Here is a 12,903-nt window from a genome sequence, read left to right as displayed (position 1 = left end):
AGCATTTTCAAATTGACTTTTTCATTGTTGGGTGTGTTCCCTCCACTTTGATTGTACTCTGAGACCAGCCATGAGAATTAGGTCTTAAAGGGGCAGGTATTCCACATGCTTCCCATATGTGGGGTCCTGGGTTCCAGAAGGGATGGGGCGTTCAGAGTTTCAGAGCCAGGAGGTGCTGGGCTGCCCTCTCCAGCTGAAACTGACCCCTGGTAAGGATGTGCTTTAAAAAGAAGCCAGAGCAGCCTGATGGCACTGTCAGACTTTCAGATACCCCAAAATTGCTGCTGTGCTTTTGGCCAGACCCCAAAAACTTGGAGCAAAGTTTACCAAGAAAGTAAACGGCCAAAAGTTAGGTATGTGGGAGACACACCCACAAACCACCTCTGGCTCAGCTATATAATTGGAGGCATGGCCTCTCTGGTTCTTGGTTGAACTGCATAACGGCCATGATCCCAGAGACTCAGAAACGAATCTCTGAACCCAAAGGCTTTTGGCAGAAATGCGTCCTGTTCCTGCAGTAGGTTACTGGTGCTGGGCCACTCCAGGTGGCAATAGGTTTCATGCCTTGACCTGTTCCCCCTGGTGGCCCGGTGACCACCATCCTCCAGAGGCCACTGGACAGTCAGGTTTGGGCCTGCAGTGACGAGACACATGGGGCCTCACCAGATGGGGGTGGAACTAGCCCTTTCCTCCCCATTCCAACGAGACCCTGAGTCGCTGCCTACAAACAGCCTCTCTGGCTTCTGATCAAGCTGATTAACGGCCATGATCCCAGAGACGGGCTGGAGCGATAGCACAGCAGGTAGGGCATTTGCCTTGCATGCAGCCAACATGGCCGACCCGAGTTCGATTCCTCTGCCCCTCTTGGAGAGCCTGGCAAGCTACTGAGAGTATCTCGCCCACATGGCAAAGCCTGGCAAGCTACCCGTGATGTATTTGATATGCCAAACACAGTAACAAGTCTCACGATGGAGTCGTTACTGGGCTCGCTTGAGCAAATCGATGAACAACGGGAGGACCATGACCGTGACCGTGATCCCAGAGACTCAGAAACAAATCTCGAAACCCAGCGGCTTTGCCGCCACCTCAGAGTTTATTGGAAAGCCAGGTATGAGCTGGCAGTGATGGGGCAACTGCAGTCTCATGGGAAGGGGGGCAGTACCAGCTCGTCCTTCACGCCCTACTGAGGTCATGAGTTGCCCTCCATGAATGGCTCTCTGGCACAGCCATAACACCTGACGAACAGAAACCAATCTTGTATTTATCTGGCTCTTTGCAGAAATCCAAAATCATTATATGATTCTCATAACCAGCTATAGAAAACAAAGTATTTCACAATGCCTTTTCAGCAATTCTGATTGTTGGGGGGGGGGGGGAATTCTAAACAATAATGGTAATAATGGTGCATCTTTTGTCAAAATAATGAATATAATCAATGTAGAAAAGAGTTAAGTAGAAATCATCTGCCTCACAGGCATTGGGAGGGATGGGAGGGGGGTATATTGGGGTTCTTGGTGGTGAAAAATGAGTACTGGTGAAGGGAAAGGTGTTTGATCATTGTATGACCGAGACAAACCTGAAATCTTAGTAACTTTTCCCGCAGTGATTCAATAAATAAATATAAGAAGAAAAATAAATAAATAAAATTATGAAAAAAAGAAAAAAGAAAAGACAAGCTTCCTAGGTTACTCACAGGGGACAGTTTCTTCTAGAAAGGCAAGTTCTCTGAACCTGTAACCTCTGTGCAGGTTTTGTCACTGTGAAAAGAAAGACAATTACAAAACCATAATGCCATATTAGAAGAAATGTAGACGATATGTAGAATTAGTAGAAGAAGATTGGATTGCTTCTATAATAAAAAATGATTTGATGTATTAAAAAAATAAATAAAAGGAAGCCAGAAAGGCATTGGTCACAAGGCAGGTACCAGTGGCTCCTGCCCTAGAAACTTGACAGACAGTGCTCCTCAGGATCCCCAGAAAGTTGGTATTCTTTTTTAAATTTTTGGCTTTTTTGGAGGTTCTAGCAGGGGAGCGCAGCTACTCGTATGCCCTCGAACGAAGACCAGTCCGTCTCTATTTGGGGAAGGCTGTCCTCTTGGACCGAGCGCGCAGCTTCGGGAGGGACGCACATGGAGCGGTGAGGGAGGAAGGGGACACCCGCCTAGCCAGCCAGATAAGCCAAATCAACCCTGGCGATCAATGGGGTGACAGATGTCGCAGTCAGATCGCCCGTGGTAGGGCGTTTGCCTTGCACGCAGCCAACATGGCCGACCCGAGTTCGATTCCTCCACCCCTCTCGGAGAGCCCGGCAAGCTACCGAGAGTATCTTGCCGCACAGCAGAGCCTGGCAAGCTCCCCGTGACGTATTCTATATGCCAGACACAGTAACAACAAAGTCTCCAATGGAGACGTTACTGGGCCCGCTTGAGCAAATCGATGAACAACGGGAGGACAGACTCAGACAGACTCAGGCTTTTTGGGGGGGCGAGGGGGGAGACACACCAGGCGATGCTCAGGGGTTACTTCTCGTTCTACACTCAGGAATTACTCCTGGCCATGGTCATGGAACCGTATGGGATGCCAGGTTTCAAACCGGAGTTGGCCCAGTGCAAGGCAAATGCCCTACCTGCTGTATTATCACTCAGGCCCAGAAAGTAGTATTCTAGTAGGTTCCAGTTTTTATCCAACAAATCATATCAGCTCAAGAAACCAAGATGGGACATATGTGCTGCCATTGACGGGTGAGTAAGACGGATCTGTGAGCCCAAGGGGCTAACTTAGCTCTTCCAGGGCGCTGCGAGTTCGATTCCCAGATTAAAGGTTTGGCAAGTGCAGGCCGCGGAGGTGGAGGACCTAGCAGCCGGGAGAGATGAAGAAGGAATACTCCTGAAGCCTGGAGGGAGCAAGGCGGGCATCCTAAGAGCCCCACCCCTGCCTCCTGCTAACCCCACACGGACGTGGGGGCTGAGTTTGTGCGGCACCCGTGGACCTTTGAACTCAGGTCCGAGGGACTCAGATCTGCCGGAGCGGAAGAAATGGAGAAAGGGGATGCAAAACCCAGAAGGGGGATTGGAAGTCAAAGGCAGGAGTCTTGGAAACGGGGTCTAGAGAGAGGATGGGTCCCGCGGTGCGGCGCCATCTGAACTAACCTCCGAGGGACTGCTTTGTTGGCCAAGTTTTAGAGAAAAGGGGGCGGCCGTCCGGTGCCTTTGGGGTTCTGGGTTCCAGTTTTTCTCCAACAGAGCAAATCAGCTCCGGGTCTCTCCACCGAGGGTGTCCACTTGACCTGCCCCGGGGCCGCGGGAGAGCCCACCGAGCGCTGAGAGCGAGTGGTCACTTTTTCTTCCCCGATGCTCCCGCTTCTCCGCCGAGAGCGCGGCAGGCGGGATGGAGGGGGGCCGGGCTGAGCATCCCCTGCGCCCCGGCCCGCCGGAGAGTGGACACAGCTCGATGCTCCCGCCCCCGGGCCGGACGTGGCGCCAACCCTGTGGCGGCCGGAGCCTGGAGGTGGGGTCGGAGCTGCAGCCCGGGGGCTCTGATGTCACTGCGCGGCCGCCGCCAGCGCCCGGGAGCGCCTCTGAGGCCCGAGCGCAGGTAGGTGGCGGGCGGGGGAGATTAGGGCCCGCCAGGCGGGGGGGATGGGGGGTCGCTGCGGGGGGGAGGAGGAAGCGCGGTGGGGGTAGGGGGCTGCGGGGCCGCCCGTGGTGCGGTCTGGAAGTGCCCCGTCTCTGTGCCCGGTCTGGGGTGGGAGTACAGTGGGCCCCCTGCATGCGTGTCCTCTTGGAGGTGCCGGGAGGCCCACGGAGCAGCGGACGCTGGGGTGGGGGGACGTTCCGTGGGGCCAGAGCACGCAGACGGGTCTCGCTCCCTGACTCCCGCTGGCGAGTCCGGCTTCCTCCCGCTCTCCCTCCCCAGGGCCGCCGCCCCGCCCCGCACGCGTCCGAAAGTCCCCGTCGTTGGGGTTGGACGCAGCGGGAAGGATCGAGGCCCGCGCGCTCGCGCCTTCCGCCCGCGCGGGGTCCCGGACCGCGCTCTTCTGGGCCTCGGCGGGTCTCTGCCGCCCCCTGCCGCTCTGTCCCGCACCTCGCCTCTGCGCTTGGAGCCTCAGGTACGTGGCCCCCGTCCGGCCGTGGCCTCTGCTTCCCCGGGTGCCGCCCACCTGGGGGCTAGAGCCTCCAGAAGAGAAGCCACGTCGAGGCTGGAGCGCGTGGAGGGTGGGGGCGGCCGAATGGGGAAGGGGAGAGCCAGGAGCCACCCGCCCCGCAGACCTCGTTTTGGGGGCGGTATTCAAGATAGTCCAGACACGGGCTGGCACCCAGAAACTCATTCAGATAGGCAGCCTCGGTGCGGTCTGGCAGGCTGGAGACAGGCACCCCCGCTTCCCTCGCCGTACAACACGCTGTGCCGAGGCCTTGCTGCAGCCAATTGCTTCTCTGCGGTAGTTTAATCCACCCGCAGGTGCCATCTTCTCTCCCTGCCAAGGTCCGAGCTCTCTGCCAGATGCAGACCCACATCCCAGTATCTCAGCCTCTGGACAGACTTGCCAACCCGGCTGTGAGCCCTGGGCCTTCTGGAGTCCGTGCCTCCACCTCCCAGATCCCTGGCGGGAGGCACCTCTTACCTTTTCTTCCCCTTTTTGCTGTTTTAGTCGAGCAACAAGTATATGGGAAATGCTGCAACTTCTTTGCAGGAAGGGACTCCTCACTGTCCTCCCCGCCCCACCAACAAACACACACACCTCTGGCAAAGCCTGGCAAAATGCCTACAGAACTCTTGAGTCTCCTGTCTTGAGATGGGGACTATCTCATTGTCCCAGGGCACCAATAGCCCTTATGCTGATGCTAGGACACCTGTGGTGTGACCACACCTCCCCCTTTCCTGGGGCGGGGGACGGGCTGGTTGGGCTGCTACTGATTCCTTGCAACCAACTAGCTTAGTTCTTTGTGCTCAGCCCCCAATTCATACATAACAGCTCCCCCAGAGGGCCCTGCAGGAGTTCACACCCTTTCAGACAAGGTGGTGACTGGAAGGAAGCAGACACGGACATGCATTTGTATTGTCTGTTCAAATTGGTTCTTGTTTTTATTTTTTTGTGGTTTGGGGGTTACACCTGGTGGTGCTTAAGGGCTACTCCCAACTCTGTGCTTGAGGATCACTCCCCACCGTGTGTGCGACCATACAGTGCCAGGGATGGAACCAGGGCCTCCTGCAGGCAAAGCATGTGCTCCAGTTCATTGAGCATTCTCTCTGGCCCTTAAACTATTTTTTATTCGGTGAATTCCAACATACCAACTCACAAACAAGCTAAGGAGGCCCTTCCTGGTGGAGCAGCTTTGTATTGGAATAGCACCTGTGCCCACACATGCAGCAAGCATGGCACCTGTGCCCACAGGGCAAGCATGGATCAAATGAGTTTCATGGGCCAGGATAAACACTGCCAAGTTATCTACAGGACAGAAAAGAGGGCCAGAGAGATCGTACAGGGATTGTGGCACTTGCCTTGCATCGGCTGACCCAGATTTGATCATTGGCACCCCATATGGTCTCCTGAGCACTGTCAGAAGTGATCCCTGAACACAGAGCCCTGAGCACCACTGGCCCCAAAACCAAAGAAAGAAAGAAGAAGAGAAGCAGGTAGCTGGGTACAAGGGAGCACCTCTAGAGGAGGGGACTCTCCACCCGGCTGCTACTTAGAGTAGGCTCTTCTTTTTCTGAAGTCCAGAGTGGCAGGAACACTTGGTGAAATAAACCCCCAAGCTGTCGGGACCAGTCTGCAGTGCTGGGCTCACTGGTCATAAAACTGTCATCTGGGGCCATGCAGGTGGCTCAGTGGCAAAGTGCATGCTCTGCGAGTTGGGTTCAAGCCCTGGTGCTGGAAAGCAAATAAACAGCAACCCAGTTGTCTGAAGGGCCTCTCCTAGAAATGCTGCAGCCCCCACTCCTCCCTTTCAGGAAAGACCACAGTATCTCATAGCACAAGTCTCCCTCCTGGTCCTGACTCTGTAGCATCTTAGGTCTCAGGAAAGCCGGTGACATCAGCAGGGGTGATCCAGAATTCCAAAGAATACCCAGATGGCTCAGACACACCCTCCCAAAAGCAGTTCAGGGAGGGCAGACCCCATCCTGTCATTGTGGCCCGAGCCTGCAGGCAGCTCCAGGCTCCCAGGACCAAAGTTCTCTCCTCCATGATCTGGGCATTCCCACTGTGTCCTCCCTGCTCCGTCTTCCCAGCCTGTGGGGGAGGTCTTCATGCATGGCCACTCCTCCTCCAAGCTGCTGCTATTCGTGTGTGTGTGTGGGGGGGGGGTACACATCTTGCAGTGCTCAGGGTCTACTCTGAGATCTGTGCTCAGGGATCACTCCTGGCGGGCTCAGGGAGCCATATGGGATGCTGGGGATTGAACCCAAGTCAGCCGCAGGCAAGGCAAGCGTCTTACTGGCTATACTATTGCTCCGGCCCTCCAAGCTGCTTCTAATCCCTTATGAGTGCCTGGCTTGTCCTAGAGGCAGCTGCTGCCTCCATTCTGTCCCTTTCCCCAGAAAGATGCAAAGGGAGGGGAGAAGAGTGAGCAAAACCAAAGGGGGCCTCTTTCTGCTACCCCAAGACCACCTAACATCTACTCTCTGCAAATTCAGTTTCTCTAACTCGCTGGGTGGCCAGCACTGAGGGTGACAGGAGTCAGTGCACAGCTGTTCCCAGGAATGGGAAAAATCATAATTCCAATGCAGGATGGGGGAAGCTTGGGGCACTATAGGGAGACCCAAAGGTCAGAAGACCTCTAAACCAAACCCTATAGAAGAAGCAAAGCAGCAGGACAAAGAGGGGCATAAGCCTGTCATTTTGAGGCAAAAAGCAGTCTCTCAAGCAGAGACCCATTATTCTGGGTATAATAATAAATAATAATAATAATTATTATTGAGGTGTATGGGGAGGGGGGGTGACTGCCCCAGAGTGGAGGGAGTTGGGTCTATGTTGGATGCAGTTAGGGGACAGGAGTAAACTTGCTTTCAGCACACTGGGCTTCCAGGAAATTGATTCTGACTGCAGTCAGCTTGGAGGTGGGCCCAGATTCCAGTCTGGACTCTGTCTCTTACCAGCTGTGTGCCCCTGAACCCTTCATTCCCACTTCCCCCAAACTCAGGACCACAAGTCCCCATCTGCGGAACACAGCTGTGGCAGGACTCAAGAGAAATATTTGCACACAGCACGCTGACCCCTAACCAATGGGCACAGAGTGAACAGGGAGGCTGGGAAGCAGCCCCTGCCATCTGACCTGGGTCTGCCTGCTCCTGCCATGGCTCCTCAGTGATCACAGAACTTTTAGACCATTGTTTATATCAGAAAAAGATCACACAGAGAAGCTAACAAAGCTGCCAGGAAACGGCCTGGGTGGGACTGGGCTAGGAGTGTGGGTACATTCTCAGCACCCCACGGTTGAGGGGGTACCTGGGCTGCAGTCCAGGAGTATCCCAGCGGGGAGTGGGCTCGTGGCCAGTTCCTTCCCCTCAACAAACTCTCAACCCTCAAGGCCACTCGCTCTATGGCCATCCCCACCTGGGGACCATGTGACCAGGGAGGGACTATGAGCTCAGTGCCCTGGAGGGTGGAGGAAGTTGGCCTAGTCTTTACCCTTTTTCAATCAGGAATATGTTTATTATTATTTCTTGTTATTTTGCTGCTGTTTGTCCTTGTGTAAGCCAAACCTGGCAGTGCTGGGGTCCACCAGGGGGTACTCCGGTGGATGCTGTGGGGAGGGGGAATACGACAGGGGGTAAGGGGGGGATCATGTGGTGGGGTCTGAGAAATGGGGCATGCGGTGTTGGGGATCAAAACCAAGGCCGCACACGAGCTGGGCCCCTCACCCATTATCACGTGCTCTCGTCTCTTCCAGGCCCCACGAAGCTCGCCAGCCTGGACACTCCTGAGTGCCGCCATGGAGGGCCTGGACCCCGGGAGCCCCCGCACCTCTCCGTCCTCGTGCCCCCGCGGCCTGGACGTGCGGCGGCTGTCCACGCGCGCCGACTCGGCCTACAGCTCCTTCTCGGCGGACCCCGGTGGGCCCGAGCCTCTCCTGCCGTTGCCGGGCTCCCACCCCCTCCCCGGCCTCGCCTGGGACCACAAGGAGTCCCCACCCCAGGGGCCCGGGGCCCCAGGGTCTCTGAGCAGACAGGCCACCCCACTGCTGTTCGCACTGGCGGCCGAGGCGGCGGCGGCGGCAGCGGCGCGGGCGGCTGAGCCCCCCAGTCTCCCCGAGCCCCCCAGTCCCCCCGCTGCGCGGGCCGCATACCGCCTGCGGCTTCAGGGTGCACAGAGACGGGTGCTGCGGGCCACGTCCTTCCAGCGCAAGGAGCTCCGCATGAGCCTGCCTGCCCGCCCGCGCACTGCGCTCAGCCACCCAGGCGAGGACGTGGAGCCGCCACGCGGGACACTCACCCCGGGGCTCACTGGCTCGGGGCGCCAGACCAACCTGCCGAGGAAATGGCGCTTCTCCGACCCCCAGCCAGAGCCCGAGTTGCAGCCGGGGGAACCGGGTCGAGTCCCGCCGGGCGACCCGAGGATGCTCGCCAGGCCCAAACCCCAACTATTGCAGCCGCGGGTGCTAGCAAAGCTTGGAGGTCACGGGATCAGGGAGCCGCCAGAGGACCCCCGACGCCCCGAGGCTCCAGAACCCGGCTCTCTGAAGCCCGCCCATGCCTACAGGTCTTCCAGTGGCCCTCGGAGCGCTTCCTGCGAAGTGATGCCCTCTGTCCAGGTGTGGAGGACAGGGGCTGCAGGGGTGATGGGAGGGGCACGTGTGAGACCTTAAGTCCCATTTATCCTATTGTTTGCCTTTTCAGGCTACTCCACAAGGAGCAGAACCTTCCAGACCAGTATTTCATGCCAAACTTTCCAGGTGAGAGGCCTGGACCAGCCTGAGACAGAAGGTGGGGAACAGATCAGTCTGACATGGAAGGTGGGGAATGGACCAGTCTGAGATGGAAGGTGGGGAAAGTAGGAAAGCACTCACTGATAGCATCTCCCCTCAGCCTGAGCTCCTGACGTTTGCAAACCACGCTGGCTCCTTGCCAGCATCTGCTGCCTCTCTAGTGCTGCACCGCACCAACTTATTCTGGTGCTTCCATCCTCGTCACAGGAGTCCTGTGGGCCTCCTCCAGCCCCTCCCCATCCAGGTCCCAGGCTCAGAAGGAGGCTGCAGTGGGATGTCCTGCAGAGGGTCTGCCCAGTTTCTCTCCCTTCCCCTTGATAAAATTTTCCTGGACTTCCCCCCCAATCATTGGTTAGAATAAGATCGCCTGCAGACTCCCATGCCCAGCTGAGGCTCCCTGCCAGGTTGAACCCCTCCTGTTTCCCAGCAGAACATGACACCCTTATTCCATATGTGCCTCTTCCAAATGGAGCATTTATCATGTCCATATTGGATTGTATGGGGGCAGAGAACCTTCTTCTAGCCAGAGCCTGGGGTCCTAGGGCAGTAACCAGTGGCCCATGTCAGCCAGCATTTGTCTCCAGCCAGAGCCATTTCTTTTTTTTAATTTACATTTAAATTTATATTTTATGTTATTTTCATGGGCTGGAACAATAGCACAGCGGGTAGAGCGTTTGCTTTGTATGTGGCCGGTCGGCCTACCTGAGTTTGATTCCTCTGCTTTCAATTCCTCCGCCCCTCTTGGAGAGCCGGGCAAGCTACGGAGAGTATCTCACCTGCATAGCAAAGCCTGGCAAGCTACCTGAAACATATTTGATATGCCAAACACAGTAACAAGTCTCACAATGTTACTGGGCCCGCTCAAGCAAATCAATGAACAACGGGAGGACAGTGACAGTGACAGTGTATTTTCATGAGCTGGAGTGGTAGCATAGCGGGTAGGGCATTTGCCTTGCACGCAGCCGACCCAGGTTCGATTCCTCCGCCCCTCTCGGAGAGCCCAGCAAGCTACCAAAAGTATCCCACCCTTATGGCAAAGCCTGGCAAGCTACCCATGACGTATTCAATATGCCAAAAACAGTAACAACAAGTCTCACAATGGAGACGTTACTGGTGCCCGCTCAAGCAAATTGATGAACAACAGGAGGACAGTGCTACAGTGCTATGTTATTTTCATAAGATTGTTTCCCCATTACACCTTCCCACCACCATTATTTTGAATTTTCCCAACACCATTCAAGCCTGCTTGCTGGGGCAGATGCTAGATAATTTATTTTCTATTGCTTATTATGAATATCATGAGCGTTCACGCTCCCACTAAAGTGGCCACACACTTCTGGAATTCTAAAATTGTAAATGGTTGGGATCAGAGACATCTCTGTAGAGAGATAATCCATTTTGAGATTCATTTGGGAGTCTCTGGATTAAGGCCGTTGATGTGCTGAGATGGTACCCTGCAGCAGTTTAGGAGCATGATAGCCAGGACCCAAGCAGGTGGGGAGAAGGGAAGGAGTGTGTGACCTGGAGTCTTAATCCCTGAGCCCGCATACCTGGGTTTGTCTTCTGGAAGCTCATGGCCACCTGGGTTTCATCTGGAGTGGGCAGAAAGGGCCCGCCAGAGCCTTTCTGATTGTGTCTCTTGCACTTCCAGTATCCGTGCCTCTGACCAGCTGCTTGGAGTTGCCTTGGACCAAAGAGATGACCAGGCTCCAGTGTCCCCAGAGCGTTCCCTCCCTAAGTGCCTGGAAACCTCAGTGGCATGTGACTGCAGGCTGGAGTTGAGCAGTCCTGGGGCTGCCAGACCTGCATGTCGTAGCCCCTCTGTAATGGTGAATGGTGACAGCCCTCCCACTGACCACATCGGCCCGCTGGCCACTGGCTTCCCCAAGGCTGTAGAGTGTGACCCCCTCAAAGATAGCCCAGATGATGCACTGGGGACTCAGGGCAGTGGTGCTCCAGGACTACATGATCACATTGCCCCAGGTTGGGGCATGGCTCAGCCAGGTTCCGGTGCCCGCCTGGAGGAGCTTATTCAGGAGCTGGCAAGACTGGACCCCTCCCTTAGCGACACTCTGGACTCCCTGCCCAGCCCACCTGCTATACCCCTGACCGTGCTTCATGGACTTGTTCCCATAGCTGAAGTCTGGGCTGCAATGCGGCCATCCAGCGGGGAGGCTGGAGAGGGGCCTACTGCTTCGGAGGCAGGGTGAGTGAGCACCAGGGCTGCGTGAGGGGGCACCAGGGACTCAAGTTGAGGTGCCTGCAATCTGGGGCAGGACAGCGCAGAGAGCTCTGGCTTTGTCCCCAGGTCCTATCTATTTAGCTCCACCTCGCTCCTGTCAACTTCTCAGGAGGAGACAAGGCCAGTAAGTCTAACCACCCAGCCTGTGCCTGACCAGTCCTGTGGCCAGGGTTTCCCTGAGCCCAAACACCTCATCCAGGCCAAGAAAGTGAGTGTGGAGGGGTCTGTGCAGGCGGGGTAGGTTCTGGGCTAAGAAGTGGGGCCTAGTCTCGACCGACGTCTCCTGCAGGTGGAACTGGCCGAGCTCCTCCAAAAGATGCTGGGAGACCTGGAGGCCGAGCGCGAGCAGCTGCAGAGGGCGGCGCAGGCGTGGGCCAGGCGCAGGGCTGCGCTGGAGGACGCCATAGGCCAGGCCTGTGCACCCCGCGAGCTCGAGCGCTTCCGCCGCTTCCTGAGCGACCTGGAGCGCGTGCTGGGCCTGCTGCTGCTGCTGGGCAGTCGCCTGAGCCGCGTGCACCGTGCGCTGGCCCGCCTAGGCGCGGATGGCGACGTCGAAGAGCTGGTAAGCCGGTAAGCCAGTCGGTCAGAGTGGACCGCCGCGGGGAGCGAGACCCCGCCCTCAAGGCGTTCTCCCCTCCCCCCATCCGACCCCCCCAGGCCTCTCTGCGGCAGCGGCTCGGGCTCCTGCAGCGGCAGCAGGAGGACGCGCGGGAGCTGCGGGAGCACGTGGCACGGCGAGAGCAGACACTGCATGAGGTGCTGGCGCGCGCGCTGCCTGCACAGGAACTGCGCTCCTACCGCGCCCTGCTGGCTGGCAAGGCCGCGGTCCTGGCCCAGCAGCGAGGCCTGGACGAGTGGGCGCGGCTCCTTCAGGAGCAGCTGGACGCCGTGAGGAGCGCCCTGGGCCAAAGCCCCCTGGCGCCCGGGCCCCGTCCTGGCACTGCATCACCCCTCCCACCTTCTCTCTGCTAGGGCGATGGCTATGGGACTCCTCTCCCAAAGAACTGGGGGTGACACTGGTTTTATCTGTGCTTTCCCCCTCTTGGGCGTGGGGAAGACCTACGCCGGCCATTCCCAGGACACCTCCTCTGAATGTGCCAAAGTGGCCTTACCCAGGGCTTGAGAATTATTTGTTCATTAATTGGTGAATGCGATAAACTGCATCACCACAAGCTACCATGAGGCTGTTTGGAAGAAGTCAGGGCAAAGGAAAGTTTCAATTTAAGGTGCAGAACAGACTTTCTGTTGATCTGTTTTCAATAAAAATGTATGTGAGAAGTGTGTGTGTCCCAGGGTGGGTGATGGATCTTATGAACCACATAGCAACTTTAGCTGTCAAGACCAAGTTTTGTCAGAGAACTTGGGTCAGGCCTGAGAATTAAAGGGAAGATTCAGATTCAGGCTGAAACAGAGGGGCTGCTATCCCCACTGAGCCCGCTATTGACCGTCACTCCGGTGGGTCCACACACCAAGGTGGGGCTGGCCAGAGCTGTTGTCCTCTGCTGCTCTTTATCCAACCCTCTGATGTTAGCAGTGGAGTTTGGGGGTACTGCCTCCCCACAAGACTGGGGGTGGGGTGGGGCAGAGGGAGTACAGCAGGGAGGGCAGTGGCTTTGCAAGTGACCCACCGGGTTTGATCCCAGGCACCACATATGGTCCCCAGAGCTGGCCAGGAGTGATCCCTGAGTGTGGAGCCAGAAGTCAGCCCCAAGCTACACCAGGTACCTCCCAC

General features: G+C 56.8%; 1 protein-coding gene across 1 annotated transcript; it reads left to right on the top strand.

Moving 5' to 3' along the window:
• The first annotated feature begins 3,537 nt into the window (after positions 1-3,537).
• On the top strand, positions 3,538-12,441 carry SHROOM1 (shroom family member 1). The gene is made up of 7 exons (XM_056124763.1): positions 3,538-3,596; positions 7,895-8,755; positions 8,841-8,896; positions 10,581-11,135; positions 11,238-11,379; positions 11,461-11,733; positions 11,829-12,441. Exons 2-7 carry the CDS (start codon positions 7,937-7,939, stop codon positions 12,141-12,143), a joined length of 2,160 nt encoding a protein of 719 aa, XP_055980738.1. The 5' UTR covers positions 3,538-3,596; positions 7,895-7,936; the 3' UTR covers positions 12,144-12,441.
• Positions 12,442-12,903: the final 462 nt, after the last annotated feature.

Source organism: Sorex fumeus, unplaced genomic scaffold (genome assembly GCF_029834395.1).
Source record: "Sorex fumeus unplaced genomic scaffold, SorFum_2.1 ptg000051l, whole genome shotgun sequence".
NCBI lineage: Eukaryota > Metazoa > Chordata > Mammalia > Eulipotyphla > Soricidae > Sorex > Sorex fumeus.
The sequence above is the reverse complement of the archived record's forward strand: the minus strand, read 5'-3'. Positions and strand labels throughout refer to the sequence as shown.